Raw genomic sequence first — 25399 nt, 5'->3', positions numbered from 1 at the left:
CAGCTAAGAACCTCAAACTGGCAGGATTTCGTGGGCGGGGTGACATTTATTCTACTTCCTAATTAATATTAGAGCAGTATGTCAGAACACTTTAATCTCCCTCAAAGTCACTTATTTTTTTAAAAAAATCACACGTAAGTCGTAAATTGTGTGTTTTACTGGGTTTGTAGAAAGGTATTAAATGATCATGAAAGCATAAGGAATAAGGAAACACCTCACTGACAGCTGATAGCAAACAATCACCGCGAACCTTATTCAGCCCTTACTGTGTGCACAGCAGCATGACTCTGCACAATGACACACTCTAAAGCTTAAACATTTTCCCAGGGAATACTTTGAAATATAAAGGTACATAAACAAAGGAGGCATAATTATGGCTTTGATAGGGACATTTTCCTTACTGTGCATAGAATAATACGGGAAAAGGAATTGTATTGACTTAAAGGGCTGAGAAAGCGGTCAAGCCCTATCTCACACCAGACGACTGCTGTCTCCAATACGCAGATTTCACGCTAAGTCGCAATCGTAGAGCGAAGTATACGTGGAACACTACCTAACATTCAAAAACGCGTGTCGCAGGCCTTTTTCTACTTCACCCCGCCTGCCTTCCCTGCCTGCACAGCGGGCACAAACGTCCTGACGCGTCTTCACTGACAAGGTCCTCCCTCCATTTTGTCCCCAGTCTCCTTCAGGCAAACCGAGTGGCGCTATTTTAAAGCCCCTCCCTGATGAAACCAAAGCAGGGAGTAAGCGGTGTGAGCGCTGGACCACACTTTCGCTCGGGGCGAAACGGTGGCTGGCGCTGGGTGGAGCTGCCGGGGTCGCCCAGGACTCGTCCCGGGGCGGGAAAACAAAGGACACGAAGGGGACGCGGGCCGCAAGCCAGTACGAGCCGACTTCCGGGCCGTGGGCTTGGGGGGGGTGGGGGGGGGGCTCCCATTCCCAGGACAAAGCGGCGGCGGCGCGCACGCCCCCTCCGCGCGGCCCCGGCCGCCCCGCCGCGCGCGCCCAGCGCCTACGCACGGGAGCGAGCGCACGCGCGCGGACGACAGTTAGAAATGGCGGTTGGGGCGAGAGGAGGGGCGGGGGCGGGAAAAGGCGCAGCACCGAAGTGCCAAGAGTCCGGGTGCGCGGTTGCTTCACGAGTCCTCCTCCTCCTCCTCCCCTGGTCCAGGCCCTCGGGCTGGGGAGAGCCCCGGTAGAGAAGACGTGATCCGTTCAACTGAACAAAGGAAATGGCGGCCACACCAAAAGCAACCGGCTCGGCCGGTGCTGCCGCCGCGGAGACTGGGAAACGTTCCCTAAAATGGCGGACAGCGCGAACGCAGGCGCGGGCCGGGCTGGCCGAGGCGGGGTGGGGCGGGGCGTCCGCTCACGGCGGCCAGCGGCGGCGACGGGGCGGGGTGGAGGCGCCGACTTGTCCCCATGGCGGCTGCGCCGGAGGCCGGGGAGCCCGGGGAGCCCGGGAAGGGGAAGGTAATCCGGGCTGCGGCGGGGTGCGGCGGGGCGCGCGGAGCACTGGCGGGCGGCGCCTAAGGACGCGGCCTCTAGAGCTGGGAGACCCGGGCCGGGAGCACGTGTCATTAGTTTCTCTGCAGTCGAACAGCTCCCCTCCTCCCATCCCCCGACATTTTTTATCTTAATTGCCATGATTTAAGTGACCCAAACTAGGAGGATGAGGGGACCGGTACCGATAGCTTACTGCAGGTCACAAGACTGAGCCCTTTGGAAAAAAAGTTTTGTTGACAGGGGCCTCGTAATTTACTGGCAAAGGGATTTAAAAGCTGAGGACAGGTGCCTTGTCTTTAAGGCTGTATACTTCAATTCACAACGCTTAACAGAGGAATCGGTAAACGCTGAGGAATGAGAACTTGGTTATATTCGAGTGAATTTATATCGAGCAGGAGGGTGATGAAAAGATTGAGATTTTTTTTTTCCTGTTAACCTTGTTTTCACTCGACCACGTGGAGGATGCAGTATCATATGTAACCAATAGCTTCGCTGGCTGGCATTCATGTCTTCCTGCTGTGCCTTCCTCGCTTCACCTTCCAGTCATCCTTGTAGGCTACCCTGTAAAATACATAATTCCACCTCTCTGCTTAAAACCAGTCGTAGCTGCCCATTGCTTTCAGGATAAATCGAATTTCTCGGCCTTAGCTCATCACCTAACTAACCCGTGTGACTCTTCTCATGCTTTCCTCTCCGGGTGTATTAAAGCTAAACGGGGTTATCTCCGGTCTCCCCTGAAGGGCTTCCCGACTCCTCAAAAGAGACTGAGGTGCTTCTCCTATCTCCCGGACACCTTGTACATTGCTAGATCATTACAGCATTATACTGGAAGTTAATTTGTGTCTTAAGAGCAGGGAACCCAATTTTTGTATCCTCAATGCAGAGTAAATAAGTGTTTTAAAAAGGTAATGGAAGAAGAAACAATTTTAAATAGTAAGCCATAGGGAGGTTAACGTTGGATCAATTAGATTCACAAATATTGAAGACCTACACTCTGTGCCACACTGCACCTATAGTTTTAGGATATTCTCTGCTCAGCTTGAAAAATTTGATCACTTATTCAGTGTTCTTGCTTCTCTGGGGAATTTTCCATCTAAATTTGGCCTAGATCATCAAATGGTTATGAATAAATGTTGGGTAAATTGTTTCCATATTTGTTTTCAAAAATTTTTTTGTCAATTTATAGTGTTGGTGCCTTTTCTGTTTTTAATGTCTCACATACTATTTGGAATGTGCTTTAACAAAATGTACCCGTTTGAAACTTGCATATTTCAAGGGGCACCATGACTTCAAACACAAAATTCTAGGTTTTGTGAGAACACTGTGATCTTGAATGAGGCTTTCATCCTTTTTATCTGGTTGTTCACCTTTGATGGGAGGTAACTGCTGTCATTATAGGGTCATGAGGGTGGTTTAACCCATTGAGAATCAAGAAAATACATGAAAAAAATTTTTGATTAATACTGTATTTGAAGCCAAAGAAAATGTTTCAAAAACAAATGAGTATCTGTGCCACATGTGCTGAGATGTAAAGTATGATGGATTTTGCAAAACGATTGTCCTTTAGAAAACCTCAGTGGTGCTGTTTCTGTCGAGTGCAGTTGGTAAATGTCTGATTGAAGCAAGTTAAAGGGAGCGTTGGTTTGTACGTGAAGAAGCACACACAGGTAACTTCAGTTTTGCAGTGACAGAGAACAGAAAAATGGGATGGTGGCTTGGGGGGGAAGGGTGTCAAGAGAGGGGGATTTGTTTTCTGTTTCTAGACTGGAGATTATTAAAAGGAGGAAAAACAAGTAATGCAAATGAAAGATGGGATAACCATAGATGCACAGTCTTTTGAGAGTGGAGAAAGTAATCAACTGCAAAGTGAGGACTAGTTCTAAATAGTAGGGCCAGTTCCTCCTTTGAAACAAACGGAAAGGCAGAATATGAGCACTGATGCAGATACATTTAACAGTGGGAAGTGAAGTAGCTCTTATTTGATCTGATCTGTTTCCTATAAATTATTAAATCGGCATTCTGGCTTAGAAATTTCTTTTTGAGTTTCCCTTAATTCCATCAAGGTGTGTTGGTATGGCTGCCTTTCTAAATCTAAGCTTAAAAATATTAGCTTACGGGGCTTCCCTGGTGGCGCAGTGGTTGAGAATCCGCCTGCCGATGCAGGGGACACGGGTTCGCGCCCCGGTCCGAGAAGATCCCACATGCCGCGGAGCGGCTGGGCCCGTGAGCCATGGCCGCTGAGCCTGCGCGTCCGGAGCCTGTGCTCCGCAAAGGGAGAGGCCACAACAGTGAGAGGCCCGCGTACAGCAAAAAAAAAAAAAAAAAAAAAAAAGCTTACCAAAAAAAGTCTATCATTTTAAGCTTACGTTTAAAGGCTGTGTTAATAGCAGGTGAACCTTAAGTGTGCAGATGACTAGGGAATAAGAGGAATGTGAAATGCCTTGAATATTACAAACATAACTACTTCAAAGTGACTTCAGTCTTAGACTCTTTATTTCCATTTCTGAGAATCAAAGTTCAGTGTACTCTCAAAGATATAAGCTCAAGACTTCATTACAGTATTCCATACTTGCTTTTAAGTCATCAGCAGTCTAAACTCCAGCTTTACCAGGAGGCTGAAAATTCCCTACTAGTAAAGGAGAAAAAGTCTTTGTACATCCTTACCCAGTTTTGATACAAATTGCAGGCAGATCTACAGTTATGTACTCAGTTCTATTACTCTCTATATGCGAACCTTCGTGTTTACTAAAAACCCAAAGGGTTAAATGCAGTGGGAATGACAGGCTTTCAGGGTCAGACTGACTTCCACTTTCACTCTGCCAGCACTTATTAGCCTTCTACTTAAACCCTGAGCCTGTTTCAGAGAAAATGTCACAGAGAGGTGGTGAGAATTAAAAACAAGGGATATAAAGGGCCGGGCACTAATAGCTCCTTGACAACTCTAAGTTATGAGATTAATTAGACAAGCATTGGCTTCTCAACCTTGGTGCGCGCGGACATTGACCAAAGGCAGCTTTGTAGGTGATACATGCATTGTAGGACGTTTAGCAGTAGCATCCTTGGCCTCTATAACCCACATTATTGGTTTTAGAAGGTAGCACTTTAAAAGGATATGTTTATCTTTCAAAAATAAACGGATTATTCCATTATCTGCAATTTCAAAATTTTACTTTTCTAAAATCTCTAAAGCAGTGTTTCTCCCAGTCTGGGGGGTGGGCGGTTTCCTAAACATAAATGCCCCGGGCCTATTGCATCAGAATCTGAGGGTGGGATTTAAAAATCTCTAAAAAAACTCAGAAAGTTACCTACCTAGCTGATTTAAACAAACAGCACCATTTCAGATGTTCAGCAAGTTTATTTTACACACTTGGCAAAGAACTGGGGCTAATAATTTTATCCAAATGCCCCCCCCCCCGCAAAGTTTGCAGATTCTGGTGTATCCTAGGGTCAACACTAGGGCTCCATTATGGAACAGAATCCAAATGAAAAAGCCCAGAAGCCTTGAAAGAAGTGTTGTCTTTGGCATGCTGCGGCCAACACTTGATGGTTCCTTTCTTTCTCTCTGCTTGAATGTGAAAGCCATCTTAACATTCTACCCCGTAGAAGCTGCTGGTCTCACTCGCTTCTAAGATCTGACATTAAACACCACCACCCCATCTCAGTCTATTTAGCATTCCTTCCCCCAGGGCAACGGCCTAGCTGCAGAACAGATCACACCCTCCTGCCCCTCCGGGGCCATAAATTCCACCTGGCTCTTGACCTGAGGGTGAGAAACAATCATCTTTTGCTAAATTAAATGAAAAGCCTAGAAGCAGAATTAAATCCCAACCTCTTTGTACATGGAAGGTTTGTACTAAAGAGCCTTTTAACGTTCAAGTCTGCAACTTCAATGAGCACCTGCTGTGTTCATGAAGTAAACATGTTGGGGGGGGGGGAACAGGCAGAGGCAAAAAAAAAAAAAAGTAACAATGATCCAAGAGTATATAACTTTTGCTTTATTAGGAACCAAGTCACATTGTCTTTCTTGCAGAAGCCTGAGCCAAAGCAAATACCTTCATGTTTCAACCTTTAATCTGACTTGCCCTTTACTGTCCTTACCCATTTCTTCCACTTTTTCCCTTACAGTATATTACCATCTAGGTATATCTCATCCCAAAGAATGGACAAGTGGCTTCCTTTTTAAAAGCTACATTAACTGAAAACAGTACCTTGGGTTTTTTTTATGAAAAGGAGAATGCTGTAGCAAAACATAAGCATGACTTATAAAAATTCTGTCCTGCCCTCCCAAAACCCCTAAGTACAGAGTGAGAGTGACAAGACATTCAAGTTGAAAATGTTATGCTTAAAGTGGCAGTATTTTTTTTTTTTTTTTTTTTTTTTTTTTCAGTACGCGGGCCTCTCAGTGTCGTAGCACAGGCTCCGGACGCGCAGGCTCAGCGGCCATGGCTCACGGGCTAGCCGCTCCGTGGCATGTGGGATCTTCCCGGACCTGGGCACGAACCCGTGGTCCCCTGCATCGTTAGGCGGACTCTCAGCCACTGCGCCACCAGGGAAGCCCAGCAGTATTTTTTAATGAGGGAGAATAAATCCATAAATCCAATTTTAAAACCTTTCATTTTAGCACTTGAAGGAACTTAATTATCACCTAGCTGAACCCCCCCCCTTCATTAGATTGCAGGCCAGATAAAAAATGTCCTACAGGTTACAGAAGTTAGTGGCAGAGCTGAAAATAAATTCCAACCCTCTAGATTTCCAGCTTTTTTCATCACACCTAGGTGTGGTTACCATGTACTATCAACAAAGAAATACAATCAACGGCAACTTCCTATCAGGCAAGAAACAGACGAGATTTGTCTCAACACAAAGCATTTATTCTTACAGACACAACTGATGTGCTGTTACTACTTAACACAGAAAATCTGCAGTCCTCCTTAAAGGAATTTAAAACAGTAGTATACTAATATTATAAGCAACATGGTTAGGACAATTTCACTTTTCCCATCTATACATCTCAGGTTATTAGAAGGAAATTATGCTGCTTTTAAATTTCAATGATAGCCAAATCCCCAAATGATTTCATACAGATGTTTAAAGAGCTCATAAAATAATGTATGCCCTTACCTTATCTCCAAACCAGTTGATTAACAAATTACAGCATAACCATGGTACCATAATCTATTTAGGTTTAATTTACCCTACCTGCTTAGGACTTTCTTGTCAAATTCTCAGGATTTCCATTTTAGATTCATATTATATACCAAAGCAGGATGATTAAAGATGGTTTTAATCTTTACCAAACCACCCTAAAATATTCTCTTGTCCAATCTAAGTTTTTTTATTTTTCGTAGCCCTTTAAGCTCCTAGGAATTTTAGATGTTGAAAACGTCCCCTGTGCACGGGATTCGATATTGTATGGCTCGTTAGGATCTGTTGTGGCTGGCCTTGGACACTTTTTGTTAACTAGTGAGTATCTGTTTCTCTCTATGCATAAAAAACGTTTCTCTGAAGTTTTTTTCCTAGATGAAGTATTGTAACATGCAGTGTATTAGTGTTTATGCTTCCTTTTGACAGGTAGAATTAGAAGATCATGTGACGTTGGAATAGGAGGATTTATCTTGGTGACTTTAGGATGCTGGTATGTGTGCTAAGTATTCAAGAAGATCCACGATTGTAATAGGTTTATCTAGTTCCAAAGCACATGCTCTACTCAGAAGCAATCTCCCACTGAGATTCCCCACCCTCACTGAAATTTATCTTACAAAATGATATTGCCGGACTGCCTTTAATCTTTTAAATATGTATATATACACACATTTTGTGTCATTTGTCAAATGAACAGATGAATGCATGACATTAGGCACTGCATTAATGCCATGTTAGGGTTTATACTTCATTTAGGAAGGCCTCAACCTTTTATCTTATCCTAATGCTCATTTCAATCCCTACCTATGGCATAACATCTGAAAATGCTACCTTAAGAATGTGTTCACAACCAATAACAGTCATCTGTAAGCATCGAAAAATTCTGATTACAAATTTCAAATTAGTTTCTACAGGTATATCAATAATTTATTCATGTTCTCCTTACTAGGTTCCATTGTAGGTATAATTATGCAAAGCTAAGAATCCAGGAAAGACTTGCCAGAGAAGGAATTAAAAACAAGATTTTATATGAAAGTACCCACCTTGATCCTGAAAGAAAACAAACCAACAGCACCAGCAGCAGCAATTGAGCAGTCTTGAGCACAGAAAACCCAGATACAACTCACTTCGGTGGGAACAAAGCCGAGATCAACTATAGAAAGCATTTTATATACCATAAGGCTTTCAACCAAGTAAATAAAGTATGTTAAGTTGTAGTCTTTTTTACATGTGTATGAATATTTACAAACTTATTCTGGCCCTATATCTACTGTCAGTATAGCACACAGTGGACTCACACTTAAAATAAACCTCGTGTTTAACATGCTTAGAAAAGTTTCCTTATAGTAAGTAGTGAGTACACCTGACGTTTCAAGAAATAAAATCTCAGTTCGATGTTAAAACTTGCCTTGAAAACAAAAATCACAACTGTATTACTGTACCCTGTTAAAAATGAGGGGATACTTTCTGATTTCTAAAGCCAGTGATGTTATATCAGACTTAAAACTAATGGGTCACTTTGCAATTGTTATTTTAAAAATGTACCCATTGCTTGATCCTATTCTTCCACTTCAACAGGTGAGTCATCTCTCAGAAAGGAAAGGTGGTTTTTAGGTGCTCTAAATATTTTTTTGGTGTATGCAGGGTTTTTATTTTTAAGTAGAACTTAAATATGTACATGGCACACGTAAAAATATTTTCAGAAACTTGTTTGGTGCAAAGGAAAATACTGCAGAATTACACACATATTGTTCTATTAATGTAAAGACATTTATAATTCAATTGGCTGCCATTTAAAAAAAGCACCCAACACCCAACTAAGTCCACAGCATTTACTCATTCATTCATCATTTTTGGTTTAGTAAATATCAACATTACTTAAAACACAGGCTTAGAGACCTTTCTGGTTAAGGAATGGTAAGTATGAAAGAAGACACCAGTGGATAGGATTATGGCATTATTACTGGTCCTACTGATTATCACGGGTGAGCTAAACAGATCAAGGAAGAGATGTTTTGAAACTTTATTTTGTTCTAAATCCGTTTTCAGGATAGGTAGGGGCCTGCTCCAGTTCACAAGAGCAGGTAGCATTTTCCCTCCCATGCTCACCTTTTTATGGCTGTCATTATGAGGGTTAGGGTACACAAGCTATATGGTTTACCAAATGCCCTATCATGAGTGACACTGTCAAGCATATATGTTCTAAGAGATTGTTATTGATCCTAATCATCTGGCAGCCACCAAAGGAAAGACTTGGACATTAACAAGGGAAGGTTATTAGAAAAGAGAAGCAAGTTTTTGCAAGATCATCTGCCTGCTGTTACTGACACAAATCGAAGCTGAGTGCAGTCTATATTATTCAAATTGATCTTAAACAATTATGTTAAAAACTCCATGTGACAGTCAGTCATGTTTTAAAAGGCATGAGTTGGGGTGGGGTGGAGGAATTGATAAGTACTAATCAAATTTGATATTTAACAAACTGTGCAGGCCACTTATGTTCTCAGCTTCAGTTTGATAATATGTAACATATGAAATCAGGCAAATGGATCAAGTAAGTCAAGTCCCTTCCAGCTCTAGCACACTATTATTACATCTTACCCTGAGTAAGAGAAAAATCTCTCAGCTGGTAAAAATTTCCAAGGCCTTCAGTAATAACAAGGTTAGTTCATTTTCACAGCAGAATGACTGCATAAATTGGAGACCTGGATAAAAACAGAAGTTTAAATATAATTACTTATTTGGATTACTTTTCAAATATCATTTCATAAACTTAAATCATTAGCACTTTTTACCTATTAAAATGATACAAAATGCGTTAATGAATTATTGGACCATTCAACATGCTCTAGGCCCTTAAAACATTGCTACCAGACCTCCAAGGCCTCCAAGTTGATCTTGACACTTCCATTTCTGGTCCCTCCAGTCCAATCTTCTTTCACTCTGCCATCCAACTTCAAGTTCAAACTGCGAAGTTTTGCCAGTCCCATCGCCAGTGTACCTCTGGCCACCATGAACTGAATTCGTCCCTCTGCTCACATTTTTTCATTTCACTTATAATGCCCTTCTCCTACCTCCTCTCTATAATCTTCCACTCTCTTTCTCACTAACTTCTAGAATTAGGATCATCACCTTTTAGACTCTCACACTACTTTGTTTCATGTTCCACTAACAGTAGTTGTCACTTCCATTGGTCACTGACTTGTGCTACAAGAACCCTGTCAATTTTTATCTTTACATTCCCAATCAAGTGTCTGGTATAAAGCAGTCAACACGTTAGTTTAATTACTAAATGTTCACTAGTCCCTCTCATCCAAAAGCTTACACTTTCCAAATTTAAGCTGAAAGAGTAACCTACCTTCCAAGCCCACTTGAAGCCTCCAGCTGCACTGCTTCCTTCATTATTCCATTAAATCCGAAATTTCACACTAGGTGATATAGCGGTAGGTACCAGCTAAATAGCTGATTAAAATAGAATTGTGGCAATTAGTAGGTTTAAAACTTTGCAGCTTATCATACCTACTTTAATTAACTACCTCTGAGTGCTTTCTGCAGTTCCCCCCCTTCCCTCACCCCTCCCTCTTTGTTTTTCCTTGACTACTTGCTTTACATCTCAGTAAAAGAACCTCAGGGAATTTAAAATTAACTAGCTTTTCTCTAGACTTGTGATTTCTATCGACCAAGTTTGCCAACAAGATATTTGACTATCCCTAATACCATTATTTAATTTGCAAGCATCTCTTCAGTCTACGTACCTCTACTCCATCGCTGGTTTCCCTTTGCTTCGATTTTATAATGCGAGGAGGTCTATATAATAAATTCAGGATTCCTGTTTATGCACTTTTCAGCAAAAAGCTAGGGATCAAATAGGGTTTGAATCCTTCTATTCCTAGGTAAAAATCTGTGGTGGATGGGGATTAAGACACCCCTTTAAAAGTGATGTTAATGTAAACTACTTTGGGAAAGCAGAATACCTTAATGAGGAAAGTAGAAAAATTACTGATTGCTTTAACTGTGGTTTTTAATAGTACTCTAGAATAAAATAGCTTTGGGAAGCATCTTAAAATACGGTCCATTGGTCATCAAATCAGGTCAGTAATAATATATAACAATATCCTCTACCACCCAAATACTGGTATCTTACACAGGTTATTTTGTGCATTAAGTTCCATATTTAAATTTTCTTTTAAAACAAAGTTTAGGGACAAAAAAGCTTAGTTTTTTAATTAAGTATTACATTTTAAAGTTCGTAATGTGAGCACTACTGATCAGTGTTGCAAACATTTGACTCTTTTCAACCACTCTTTATTTTCTAGAGATTAAAGATGACTTTTTCCAAGTATTTTTATCTTGAGAAAGCTACCAGTGACTATACGGACTAAATTCTAAATTAAGTTTCTATTGTTCACTAAATGTTCACATGGACTTAACAGGGATCTATTTTTTCTACCCTTTTCTAGGAATAACTTCTAAGTTCTGTAAGTTGTAAAACACCTATTATATGGCCTACCCTTAGGGGATTCAAATTTGCATATACTGGTTTCTTAAAGGGTTAAGTTTTCATAAAAATGTCTTCCCCCTTAGACCACAAGGACTAGTCACGTGAAATGAAACGTGTTCTACTACCTAAATTCGCTTTAAAAACATCTTTCTAGTTTGTTTTTCTCAGATGAACAGAAATGGCTTTGAGTTTTTTACCTTTTACTCTAAGTTGTCTGCTCTTCAAAAGTCTTTAGAGATTGCTTTTATTTGACAGAGTAGAACTGTATTTCACTGAGGAAACCCTGGTAGTTATATTTTCAGTCAGTACAGCACCCAAGTCCTCTCACTTCACCAAAATACATTATTCTTAAGTATGTAGTGGGGAAAACTAATTTCTTCTAAGCTTATTAAGTCTTTAAATAATTTCAGGGCAACAAGAAAGTACATGCTCTGGACTAGCATAATCAAAGTCCTTGTCTTAAATTTCACTTCCTGATTTTTTTGTACTTTGATGTAAATTTACATCACTTAATTATCCAAAAAGATCATTTTCCAAATTATTATAAGCTAACAAAAAGTATTTGTGCATTTAATACAGATGCAGAAAGATTTTGGGAACCCAAGGACATAGGTATCCCAAATATCTTTGTATTAGAATATTGTATAAGGAAGTATTTCAACTCTACAAGCAGGGAGGGTATTGAAATAATGTCTTACATAACATTAAAACAGAAGGAATTTGAACCATTATAATAAGGATTTAACCTTAAAGGGACTTGGCTCTATTTGCATGTACTGCCTTTAACCTATGCAAGAGGACCACCAATTGCTAACATACCACCAAATACCTCACATTTCAGGTATGCAAAGGATATACTAGAGAACCTTTCTTTCCTGTTACAGATAAATCTATGCACCTAGTTACTATTTTCTCCCTTTCCCCTGCCTTTTTAAAATAAGAGTTCTAATTAAGGTGATCCTGGAAGCCCAGTATAACACGTGTTAAATGTACAAGCAGCAATTAATTTGGAATACCTATTGGAATCACTGGAAGACATTTACTTGGACCCTTTTACTCTTCCACACAGCACATTCACATGGACAGACTAAGGAAAAGGAGATGAAATTTAAATCAGCACATTATTTTTTGCTTTATTTTTTCAGAAAAAAAAAGTAAGTTGGAACCTTTTGTTGTTCTTGACAGTGACTCTCCCATCTCCCTTAACTACAGACAACTGAAAGGATACCTTAACAACTGCTGTAAAAAGTTATCCTGTCATTCAAGTAAGCTTCAACAGTTCTTCTGAGGTATTAACTTTCTCTCACTTTCTCTATCTTTTTTCTTTCTCATGAAAGCCACGCAAGTTAAATGTCTACAGTGGCCATCTCAAAGTTCTTGATTGCTTTTGCTTTTTTAAAAAAACAATTTTGGCTGATACTAACTTGTGGCAGTGCTTCTTAAGTGCTTGGCAAGTATAAAATATCTTACTACGCAAAACTGATTTTACTTCCTGTAAGATCACGGAATGGAGTATTAGAGGATTGGCAGAAAAGAACATGCCACAACAGTTCAGTTTACAGGTTTTAAACACTATGCTAGCTTTCCAGGCCTATAGTCCCTTCATAACATCCAGTTGTCCAGTTGTGCAGATACCCAAGCTGGGCATGCTCAGGAATAACTGCTGTGCCATTGGTGTAGCACTGTGATTGTAACTGAAATATTTGAACAAATTAACTGAACCTTTCCAAAAGACATTTCTCCATTTGCCTGGACTGGTATTCCCACATCACTTTCAACTATAATAGTTTCTCATACCCACAGATCCAGTTTTGTTTAAAAGCAAAACCCCTGTTCCTTGTCAAGATGCAAGTATATGTTGATTCCTGGCATGAAAAGGAGAAAAAAGTTGTAATACTCCTAGGTGATAATTACAAATGTTACACATTAAACACACGACTAAGTTCTTGTCCTAATAACTCACCTAACCAAACGGATTACAGATGTCCTGGCCTATCAGTTATCTGCAACATTTACTCCCCTATTATTGGATCTACAATCACAAGTGAAAGCACCAACTGTCTACATAATGCCAAAAAGTTGTACTTATTCAGCTTCCCAGGTGGACAGCACATTCCCAACCTAATTGCACAATTTACAGGTGTTACATTTTTTGGAGTAATTCCGGTTAACATTATGAGTAATATTCCCACCTATTTCCAGTCTACCATTCCTCATGGACTAATTCCTTGGGCAAACTAACTGAACATATGCTATCACCCTGTATCTTTAATCAATCGATTAAGATGTGAAAGTATATATGCCTACTTAAGTATCTTTGTTAGCCATTTCCCTCCTACCTAAAGCTCTTATTTTCTGAGATCCAGCTATCTGCATGGTTGAAATTTACTAAATGTGACCACCAAATAAAATGGCATACGTAATCAGCAAAATATATAAAAATTATATGTTAAGGTAGGTTATTTCCTGTTCAAATTCACAAGTTTATAATTTAAGATTAATGTTAAGATACCTGGGGATGCTGGTTTTTGATTTTTTTCCTACCTCAACACACTCGGGGACACATACATCAATCAGTACTGTAGGTCATTTCCAAATTCTTAAGGATTTACTTTTTAAACATCAAGATTAGTAAGGATTAATAAAACAAATGTCACTTCAACAGGAGTTAGGTGGACAACGTATTTTTACTATGTGTCTTATAAACATGTACCTGTAGTACTAAGTTAAGAACTGGGGGATTAGAGCAGCCTAAATAAAACTCAAGCACTGAACTGGCTAGATCTATTACCTACATGTTTTAGCACAGAAGTTGTGAAATGACAGGGCCAAAAAAGTCACATCTGAAAATTACCCAAGATAAAGGCTCTCCACATCACAAGGATATTGCAGTTTTACCTATTTTTTAGTTAAGGCAATGATTTGAAGAAACTGTGGTTTAACCTAATAAATCCAAATTGCTGTTTAGAGATGAGGCAGTTGGTAAGCTTCTAACTCAAACCACTAATTTAACAGTCCCTTAAAACTCATGCATAAGCAAGAGTTCCAATACATAAACTAAGCATTGCAACTTATTGCCAGGCCATTGCCATTAACATACACCCTTACTTTCATTAACTATTACTAAAATGTTAAAACCTAAACCCATTTTTATAAAGTTCAGAGCCCCAGAAATATGAACAATGACCAAGTTTAGATTCAAACCACTTCAATGTTTAAGAAGGAAATTATGGAAACTAATGATTTTAAGATGTGTTTTATGTCTAATACCAGAAACTACGACTTGGACTGAAGATACAAGTTTATGCCTTCCTTAGTAAGTTTATTCTGGTTTAGGCTTTTAAAGCACATCAGAAATACCCTTACAGATCTTTACATGTGGAAGATGTCTATACCATTGCCTTCTAAGCTATCAAAATGTTTCCTCATTTGTGCAATGGGCCGGGTTATAAAAACAATCCTAGGATAAAAGCCAATTTATATTAAGTAAAAGTTCATAGAAAAATGTCAATTTCCATAACTGAGGCGAATACAAAACAGTCTGTCCATGAACGTAAACTCCACAAGAGGTGAAAAAGAAATGCTACCGAGTTACCTTTCCTCGAAAATAGTATTTTTTCAAGGTAAACTGTATTTAAGCAGCTTTAAAATCTTGTTAGTGTTCAAGACATCTAGTTGCATATTTATTTTCAGACAGGATCCTAGGCAAATGACAGCTTATCGTTTTCTAGATTTAATATGGCTTTTTGTCACTTCAATGTCAAATTGATTTGACTCATACTTCATTTTTAAGATTTCATCTTGCTGTCTGGATATCAGGGCCAGAAGCTGGTCTCAGCCTCCTAGGTCAGAGCCAGAGCCCTCCACCAAAGGCTAGATAAGAGTAACAGGGCATAACCTACCAGCAACAAAGAAAACTTTTTAGTTCTAGTTACTCTATGATTTCTATCTTAAAGCACTTTCTGTTCTTTCCTGATTGTCTTAGTAACCAATCTAATCCAATTCTTGCCTCAGGATGATAGATATTAAGTAACTATATGCAAAAGTTTCTAGTGAAAGCACCCCTTAAACCAACAGCAATCTCACAGGTGAGTTTTCTCAGGGTATAATTGGGACATCTGTTCAGATAATTTTTGTTTATTCAGTGTTTTGCTTGCCATTGAGGGGAGGTAGGCAAGGAAAGGGGTGAACAATAAACCAAGTTCCTCATTTACCGATCTCATTCTGCCAAACTTGGCATCAACTTTTTTTCTCTTATTTGCTATATGGTGCACTCCCTCTTCTTAATTACTCTCTACGATTATTTCACTTCATACAAATCCAGGTGTTACTGTAAATTCTGACCTTGAAACTGCTTCTTAAAACATTTTACTGGGCAACATTTTTATCTATCCCATCTCTCTTCCCCAAATTTTCTGTGCTACACAGGCATGACAGCCTACCAAATGTCACTTGGCCATCACTATCCCACCGCGATGATTAGAATATGAATTCTTTAATAAGCAATTTTAAGCTAGAAGATATATCTAAGATTTTTCAATAGCACCTAAACATTTAGGACACAAACACTGATTAGCAACAAACCTTACTCCCCACCCCCATAAGCCTATACAACCCCAGTAATACTGATGTATACTGAAGAGCAGACTCATGCAAATGGTGGCTAGCAGTAAGTTAATTGCTAAAAAGACAAAAGCCCCTGAGGCACACTATCTTGTACTGTTAAGTATTCCTATGGTTAATTGTAGGGTCATAGGCCAAAAAATTCCCAACTGAACCTACACCATCATCTGAAACTCAACTCCAGCTCATTTTTAGCAAGAAAATTCCTAGGAGTATAAATAGTTAAAAATCTGATTTTAAATGGCTAAAACAAAAATCTAAGCAATCAGAAATATAAACAAACCTATACTTACCAGAAGCAACCTAAAACACCAATGAAACACTAAACTGATGTCAAGTTTTAGTTCTACAGTTTGACTCCTGATTCCTCACCTCACATGAGTGAGGGTCCTTTAGAAGATTAAGTGTTCTGTGCAAACCCAATAAAATTACAATTAGGGGATCTAATGTTATCACATAACTACAGTTAAGTTAGCAGTGTTGTGTAGTAGTGACTGGCTTGCATGATGGCTTCTAAAAGCATCTGTTCCCAGAGTTTCATGTATTATATCGATGTATATATAATTATCAGTTGAGGACAGCCATTAGCATTTTGTAAAGATGATAAACTGAGTGTTAACTTCTCCCAGCCAGTACCTTTTCCCCTCCTTAAATGTTAAAAGTCATCTGGGCGGGGAGGGGAAGGGAAGCAAGCATTCAACTTTACTTCGTAATTTAAAAAGTCAATTGTCAGTATACATTTAAGTTTTTAAAACCTAAATGTTCCAAGTACAGAGAATAAGCTGTCCAGAAAGCACACACTTAAATTTTCTCCTCTTGGGAGTTTCATAAAGGGATTTTGAACCTTGATGGCGAGAATCCCAAAACGAGAGTAAAATGAATTCTTTTTATTGCAAACAAACGTCTAAATTAATTTCTCCACCCACTTTCTTTAGAAAGAAAAAGAAATCAGCAGGCTAAGGAGATACCCATTCAAGAACTGACATGATTAAAAATTAAGATATAAATGGGTGACTCACAATTTCATTAGCTTACAAAGATGGTGGAGTTAACTACTACAAGCACACTAGTTATACAGTATTTTGTGGGAGAAGGGCATACAGACATAGCTAACTTCATATAGATCCCATTAGACAACTGGATTTACAACAAGTTTTTTTAATAAGAAATGGGCAAAGCCAGCTTTCTTTTCAGAATCAAAATGCAGAACAAATGGAAAAATTATGGTATTTAACCTTCACAAGTTTGAGCCTCCACAAATAATGCAACCAAGTTTTACATTTTTAACAGCCCTTCTACATACACTCCATCTTCTCTATCTTAGTTCCAAATTTTATCTTCATTCCCAAATATGCCAATTGCATTATTTAAAAAGAAAGAGCCTTCCCAGTTACTGTCAAAAACTACTATTTAGCTTACCCCTCCACTACTCAGCAAACTACAGAGAGGATGGAGTGTAATACGAGCAGTACAGAGTCTTATGCAATTCATGAGGACCACTTAGTCCTTACATGAATCTGGTTGCTAACATTTCTATTATATTGTGACAATAACTCCCGACTGTTATCTCTGAGAAATGGGGGGAGTAAATTCTTAATAAAAGACACCAGGTACAAAGCAACATTTTACTTTTGTTGTGATAAAAAAAAAGTCACATTTTACAGATAAAATGTAGAACCCTGAAATACTGACACATTCTCTTATCGTGCACAATGCTGAGGTTCTCTTACGATTCACTTTAAAACTGCAATTAAAAATGTACAAAAAAGAAAAGAAAAAAAAAAATCAACCCACAAAGCTTCTAAAAAAGGAACCCGCAGGCACTTCCTCTTGTGGAATGTTTAAAAAGTTAGCCTACTAAAGAAAACAGTCGACTTCTTGTGAAGGTTTTGGAGAAATATGTATCAGTTCGTTTTATTTGGGTATTCAATAATATCCTTGGTGATAATGCTGACTCCATGGCTTCTGACCCCAGAATTGCTGTAAGAGAAAATTTTTTTTTTTAAAGAAAAAACATCAATAAGCCACTCAAACTGCTTTTAGGAAATGACAATCTAATTCAGAGTAATTGCTGGAGACAAATTTATACCTGTCATACCTCTGATTTATCAAGCCAGATTTAGTTGGTATTAATATCCCATTATCAATACACATTACAAAAGGAAACACATTATGACTTGGTTAGTTTATACAATTAAAGCTAGCAGTAAAAAGAACCATATGTATTAAATACTATTTTATTTAAAAATATTAAGTTACAGCAAACTCCAACCTATTTTGCCTTCAAAAGATATTATGGTATGGCTACAACTGCAACACAATTCACACCTTGCCCTGTAACACTTATAAACACTTCAATCCCTGGACAAGATCTTTTTTCAAGATTGACTCATGAATTCAAAATACAATTAAATGTACAAAAAAGCACATAAGGAATTACTTACACCCTGCTGCCACTGGTTGTAGCCCTGAGATTGATTTTTGTAGCCACGATTGTTTCCTCGTCCTCTGAAGTTCTACAAAAAAAGAAAAAGACCTTTAAGAAGAGCACAAGTTGTTAGGTTTGTATATGGGGCAGGGGGAGAAGAGGAGACACAGCCACAGAAATAGGTAAGATTCCCAGTTAGCCATTAACCTCTGAGCACTCTCTGCTGCGTTTGCTCTCAGGTGATTAACTTATTCGCTATGAGACATCACCTGACTTGTTGCTAGTTAATGCACCTGAAAAATCAATATAAATGAAATTGACTCATTTTACCATCACTATGCGTACATGCTGTGTTCCTCTTACTGAGTCTGCGCAACATATGCCTTTAACTTTCCAGACTAAATTATATAGAGAATCAGTGTCTCCAGGGATCTTAAATCATTACCTGGTTGTAGTTCCCTCTGTTAGGCATTCCACCTCTGTTGTAATTCCCTCTGTTTGAATAACCGCCTCGGCTGGGAAAAACAGGGCCACGAGGATATGGATAGCCAATTCCACCACTTCCACCACCGCCACCACCTCTCTGTGGCATATTGCCCCTCCTATTATATCCACCACGATTCCCAGGAGCTGAAACAAGAGACGTTTCATTTAATAGTGTGCTGTTACCTTCTTTACACAAAACTTAGGGTTCTTCTGGACCATTCCTTTATTTTATGAAAAAAATGTTTAATTTAACCATTCAACATAACCTATGTGTGTTTACCATCAAATCGTATGAAGTATTTTACTATGGTTACTAAGACACCTAGGACATGAGGATCAAAAACTTCCTACGTTAAATTCAGTAGAAAAGCATACAGACCCAAACTAGAAGATTACAGATTACCACTTGTTTCAACATTGAACCAAATAAATAATACTCAAAATTAACTTGCCTCCTCCTCTGAAATTTCCACCACGCATATTGAATCCACCGCGCCCTCTATGGCCACCACCTCTGTTAAACTGATTCTTGCCACTCTTATTTTTATTGCTCTTCTTTGAGCCTGTGTTCTGTTTCTTTTCCGGTGGAAGCGCTTTTTTGCTTTCTTCCTTATATTGCTCCAAAAGTTTTTGGGCTTCCTCCTTCTGAAGTTCAACATACGTTATTTCATCAAAGCACTCAGCTACTTCTGGCAGAGTAAAGTTTCCTAAAAAACATTAAATCATATTAACCTACAAACCCACTACATACACATTCACAATCCTAGAGCCTACAACGCTCAAACAGCTTAATTCCTGCAAAGCATACAATATCTATTCATGTTTTAATTACATTTTCTTAAACAAGTGAAGTACGCTCATTTAGAGTTAACTCCTGAAACAGTATTACTGACACAAAATTTAAGTTCACAGATATAAATCACAGAAAGATATTTAAAATAACGTTAGAAATAAATTTCATGCCTTTCATTTTAAGGACTGCATGTTCCGGTAGGTCTTTTCCCTCTACTTCTGCTTTCTTCTGTGTTCTTTGCTTATAGTCTTCATCTTTTGGGCAAACTACAACAGCTTTTCGTTGGAAGCCTGCAAACAGGCACATTTTTCTCCTCTGGGCAGCAGCAGACACATTTGTCTTTTTAAAAAAAAAAAAAAAAAAAGTTAAGTTTATAACCCTAAATGTTAATTCTATAATTATCAGTTACATTTTTCAATCTCAAAGCTGCAGCTTACCTGATCCAAAATGAAGTTTCGCTTCTTACGGGCAGCAATCTCAATAAACTTTCCAAGACACTGTGGAGCTCTCTGCAACAGTGTGTTTAGTTTCCCAGTATCTGCCATTTGCTTCTTAAAACCTGCCACCTATTTTTAAAAGTTAAAGTTTCCAAATTTAAATATTGCCTTTTCTCATTGCTACAGAAAAGGATATTTTATCCTATAACAACACCCACTGCCTTCAATTCATTTTTAGCTACTGGATAATCCGAGTCCCAAAACCTTCTATAGAAAAGAGAAGGAAGCCTAACCATTGGAAGGCAGTTTACCTTACAGGTAAAGAGCCTGCTTAAATAACCAATTTAACTGCCCAAACTCCCATCTCTAAGATACTAACAAAATGGATAAAGACAAACAAAACGGTTATCCCGAATACCTTCTAGTCTTAAAAATGCTGAAATCATGCCCAATTTACTTACCATCATTTTATCCATTATGGTGTTTGTTCCAAGAATGTTGTATTTACCAGGATTTTCTGCTGCATGTTTAGTAACCCAGGTAGTTTTCCCAGCTCCTGGCAAGCCAATCATCATAACCACCTACAATGGATAGAATTCTTTAAATATTTTTTTAAATGCACAGAAACCCAGTTTACGTATCTGAACTTCCACAGCCTTTTAATGGGAACAACATGTATGGCAGTTAGAAAATTAAACAGAGCAACCATCCAACTCTTCTAAATGTCATTTTTGCCAAGCAAAAGCAACCTTCAAAATTCTTTTTTTAAAGTGACGTACTTCACAATCTTTCTTCTCTTCAGGCCCCTTTGGTCCTCTAACTCGATCCTCCAAGGGGACATTCTGGATAAAAGTATAGTCTTCAGGTATTGGAAAATATGGCTTTTCCTTCTGACCAAAATTAAACTCAACCGCACAGTTGTGGCACAGAACATGCGGGAAGAGTGGTCGTCCAGCAAGAACTTCCTTACTGATTTTGAAGGCAATGCCAAGATCTTGTCCATTCTTTGCATAGGAGAGTTCTACTTCATCACTTTCGAAGTTCTGTTAATTGGAGAAAAAAATTAATGGGTTTTAATCTGCTTCTTATAACACTTCTTTTAAAAAAAAACCTTCAAAATTCAAGTTAGGAGTGAAGCTTTATCCTGTAGAAAACATATTTAAGTTATACGCTAAAGAGCTTTAACATTTGGTTATATACAACTAGAACACCTATATCCACAAGCAGAAATTAATATTGCCCTAAAAGACTAGATTTTCCGATCAACTTCACATTAAGTAGTTTTCAGTCAAAATAAATTAGTATTGAAAGCTGACAATGATATAATGTTAAAATACTCTTATCTACTAACTTGCTATTTATGTAGAAATTTAACTACGACTTACAACAAAACATGTAATCACATCATTTTCATCAAACTTCTCTCCATAATCTTCAGTCTCACAGTTGCATGTTTTTATTCCTTTTAGAGAATACCCATAAGAAAATTCTTCTTCACCTAAGAAAATAATTAACTTTCATGAAATCAATTTTTCAAAACAGTCCAATGACCCATGTACTTTAACATTCCAGATGCAGGATTCAAAAGTATACTGACTTTATACTAGATATAAAGTTAATGAGAGCTAGGTGGTTATATAACTAGTTGACAAATTGCATACCATGGATAATATTCTATTTCAACCATCAATCAATCATAAACCAAGTAACCACAAAGAAAGAAAAGCTAAAATTTAGCCAGTGTCCATGTTATTATTCATCTCTAAAAACAGGCAAAAAGTTTAGAATGCCTTCTAGTCTAACTACTGAAATCAAACCCTGAACACTCGTGAGTACATAGATACTCAAATGGAAACTTTACCAAGCAACATTCCACTTGTGGTTAGTGACCAGCCAATCCGAACTTCGTGTATGTCAATATCTTTTGTATATAAATGCCTTACTGGGATCTTCTCTGTAACCTGGAAGTCAAATCATAAATGATTAAACTGTAAACGAAGGAAAATAAACCACTGAACCAACGCTGGTTTATTTCATTCGGGCAATGGGCTAATTTTTCTCCAGCTACAAAGTACAGAAAGACACCAACTCTACTCTTCCCCCTAACATTCACAAGAACTTTTAACAACTGATGTAAGGGCTTTTAACTTGAAACGGAAAATGGTTAAGTACTTGGTTAATTCACATTTAAAAGAAAACGTTGAAATTACATATTCTCAATACTCAAAACCAACTAAAGTATTCCTTTAACATGTTTTTTCTCTGGAACAAAAACAGGAGCCTAACCAAATTTATTTTCAAACCCATGGTGGGCCTTTCTAGTGCCTGATAAAAAATGAACACCCTAAATAAAAATTAGGCTGGCTCTATACAGCAACTTCTAATATAACAAACATCCTAAACTGTTACAAATCATAGATTCCAAGTCCCACAAAAACTTGAAAAATTACGAGTTCCAATGACATGAGTGTCAGGGAAAAACTCACAAAGGTAAGGAAAAAAAGACATCACAAAATTGCATTTACCTTCATCTCAAAACAGACTTTGCCTTTTGACACACCATAGGATGCCCTTCCTCCAGCCCAAAGAAAAGCAAAACTCTCCATAGTAAGGGAAGAAGCACTGAGGCGATCTCTTGATATTTTAAAATGTAGATCACAATTATCTGCAATTATATCAAATAGCATATTATTTCTTTTGATATCCAATATAAATGTATCTGCTATGTAGACAAAACTTCATTAAATTTTCTCATATTTCTTAATGTTGCATACATTTTTACAGATCATGCTATTGTTCAAATTTTCAGTTCAATCCCCGCTCCCACCAAGTCAATTCTTGCCGAATTATGAACTAGAACGTACACTACCTGTGCAACTAACAAATATCGAGGTTTAGTATCTGTATTTTAAGTATATGAAATAATCAAGACAATATGACATTAATACATACCTGCTCTGCTCTTTACCTTGATTTAGAGGCAAGCAGTAGAGGATAGCAGGAAATCAAAGTGAAGCATGCCAGACCAGGTAGAATTTACCAGTGCCACAATAAAACTGAAGGGAGGCCATGATCAAGTATTTTAAAATACGAGTATGAGCTGTTGATCCTGCACTTTACAGGGGCTCTAGATCTTAAATTGTTTGCTAAAACTTGTTAAGGCAGTTTCAATCTGCAAAATACAAACCTGGTCATCTAATGCTGTTACTACTACAGCATTTTAGGTCCCCTTTCCCCAGACTTGCCTGTTAATCAATAACAATGGGAGATTACACACTTTGGAATAATCCAAATCCAAAACGTCTTTAACCTAGCTACCTTTGGGTCACTGGCTCATTAGCATGCACCTTTCTGAGTTCTCAGTCAAAGGAGCACTGAAGTTAGAAAGCTACTGGTGAAATGAAATTAAATCTACAGTTTGGAATTCTTAAATTAGCTTTGCTCTTTTATTCCCGATCATCACTAACAGAATTTTCAATTCAACCAACTGTGTTTGAACCCAATAATGCACTTAAATTTATATCCCTAGGTGAGGAGCTAAAAGCCTTTTATAATAGCATTACCTTGCCCAATCATTGCTCCAGTATCTCGCCAATATTTAAGCAACTGAATTTAATGTAAAACATTCAACTACTCTTCTGTGTGCAAGTCTTAAAAAAAAAAAAAAAAAACAACACTCCACTATCTCAACTATGCGGTAAAGCGTATGCGATAAGAAATCAAGACATATCTACACTGCCTTACACATCTAAATAAAAACCATATGTATTCCAAAACATGAGAATCTAAGCTTCAACTCCTTAGATCTAAGGACAAGTTGACACCTTACCTCTAAGCAATTATTTCTACCCTTTGTTCTAACACAGAAAGAATTGTACCTTCTGATCACAACACCAAACAAACGATTTTTTTGTGTGTATTAGAAAAATTAGGAATCTGACAGCCAAGGCCCATTTAGAGGTTTGCAATACTTCCTCATACTCAATTGCAACCCAGCTGGGTAAAGTAGCAGTATTTACAGCGCTGCCATTGATACCATTCGCTGCTGAAGAAAGCTAGTGGCCCAGTGATAGCCCACTGCTGCTGCCCCAGGTCTTTGGAAGAAATCAACTTAGCTTAAAGCAGCAGCTACTGAACTGGAATTGAGAACAAAAGAGCAGTTATTGAAAAAGTATTATTACAATCTTTTAGAATAGGGAATATAATGGCGTGCTAATGGGGAAGCCATTAATATTTAACTAGCCAAAGAGCTCACTTAACATAATTCCACAAAATAATGACATTACTTTATCATAGAAGCCTAAATGGACAAGTTATAAGTAGTCTTACAAATTTCCATTAGCTAGACAAATATTGGCATTAATTTCACATTCCTACAAATGAGAACTTTAAAGCCATACCAAAGAACTTATCAAATTATTAGAGCCTGTAAAATTATCAATACAACTACTGTACTAAATATTAAGTGACCAGAATCTGAATATAAGCCATCATCTTCCTACTTTTAAAACAACTGTTTACACTTGTTAAGTTTTCTAACATTTTGTAACCAAAAACCACATTTGACAATTGGGGGAGGAACGGGGGAGAAACAGCTTCACTTACAAGTATCAAGACAAACCACTGTGTCGTCGAAGTGCTCATCTTCTTCTTCAACAGGTGGCTGAGGAGATTTGGCTCTGAAAGACAGAATTATCTCCTGATACAGCTTTCCCCACCAAAGCATAAAGAACAGGTGACAAGTAACACTACGTTAGCATCCTCTACCTGCTATACTTGTTCTCTTCAATGTACTCAAAATAGCCACGGCCATGATCTTCTCGAGGTCTTTTAACACCTCTCTTTTTATCTCCGCCTTTCTGTTCTGTTTTGCCGTCTCCTACAATACACGACACCCCTTTATAAAGACCACGCCGCAACACAACAAACAAAAAAACCTCTTCTGTTTTCACACCCCAAAAAAGCTCGACTTTCCCTGTTCATTTTTTTAAATGTTTTCAATCGACGATTCAAATGAGAATTCAAAGAAAAACCCGCTTGGAACTGGACTAGAATTAGTGACGCAGTCTAAAGACATTGCTAATTTCGCCAGCCTACTCGAATATTCGAAAAAGCCAATGAAAACTTAGTGCGGCCCAGGCCCGAAGCCCACGTGTATCCCAAAGAGAGTTCAGGAAGGGGGGAGGGGCCGAAGCGCCCCGCCCGCGCTCCCCTCCCCCACCCGGGCCCGCGCTCCCCGCGGCCGCATTGTACTGCTCGCCGCAGGACCCGCCCGGCCCCGCCCGCCGGAAGTGACGTCACGCCGAGCCCGGCGCGCCTTGCACAATACCGCGGCCCGGAGCCGCCACAGCGCGCCGCCGGGGCCCCGGGCCTCCCCTCCCCCCCGAGACATGTGCCCGCACTGCGCGCACGCACCACGGCGGCGCCACCGCGGCTCCTCCCCCTCCAGCGGCAGCTGCAGTTCCCCCCCCCCCCAACCC

The 25399-nt window shown here is 38.8% G+C and overlaps 2 protein-coding genes across 8 annotated transcripts in view; one reads left to right on the top strand and one right to left on the bottom strand.

The window, feature by feature from the left end:
• The first annotated feature begins 1220 nt into the window (after positions 1–1220).
• On the top strand, positions 1221–9356 carry COX20 (cytochrome c oxidase assembly factor COX20). The gene is given in 5 exon segments (XM_024133734.3): positions 1221–1418; positions 1420–1476; positions 6858–6972; positions 7081–7144; positions 7601–9356. Coding segments are annotated over 5 exon segments (561 nt in total). The 5' UTR covers positions 1221–1235; the 3' UTR covers positions 7743–9356.
• Positions 9357–10048: 692 nt separating this feature from the next.
• Positions 10049–25399, bottom strand: part of HNRNPU (heterogeneous nuclear ribonucleoprotein U) — a 17379-nt gene continuing 2028 nt past the window's right edge. For 2 of the 7 annotated variants that reach the window (XM_024133731.3, XM_024133732.3), the window contains exons 2-14: positions 24687–24798; positions 24525–24598; positions 22445–22584; positions 21781–21880; positions 21305–21417; positions 20699–20962; positions 20381–20500; positions 19920–20048; positions 19653–19821; positions 19142–19396; positions 18649–18833; positions 18220–18291; positions 16918–17755 (exon numbers count right to left, since the gene is read on the bottom strand). In XM_024133731.3, coding sequence (XP_023989499.1) covers positions 17702–17755; positions 18220–18291; positions 18649–18833; positions 19142–19396; positions 19653–19821; positions 19920–20048; positions 20381–20500; positions 20699–20962; positions 21305–21417; positions 21781–21880; positions 22445–22584; positions 24525–24598; positions 24687–24798 — 1787 coding nt within the window. In that variant the 3' untranslated portion in view covers positions 16918–17701. Of the gene's footprint in view, positions 12240–12949; positions 13018–16917; positions 17756–18219; positions 18292–18648; positions 18834–19141; positions 19397–19652; positions 19822–19919; positions 20049–20380; positions 20501–20698; positions 20963–21304; positions 21418–21780; positions 21881–22444; positions 22585–24524; positions 24599–24686; positions 24799–25399 lie in introns of those variants that run through there. The other 5 variants (XR_008617091.1, XR_008617090.1, XR_003679443.2 and 2 more) reach the window with 5 other exon arrangements.

Source organism: Physeter macrocephalus, chromosome 4, assembly GCF_002837175.3.
Source record: "Physeter macrocephalus isolate SW-GA chromosome 4, ASM283717v5, whole genome shotgun sequence".
NCBI lineage: Eukaryota > Metazoa > Chordata > Mammalia > Artiodactyla > Physeteridae > Physeter > Physeter macrocephalus.
This window is presented reverse-complemented; position numbering and strand designations above follow the sequence as displayed.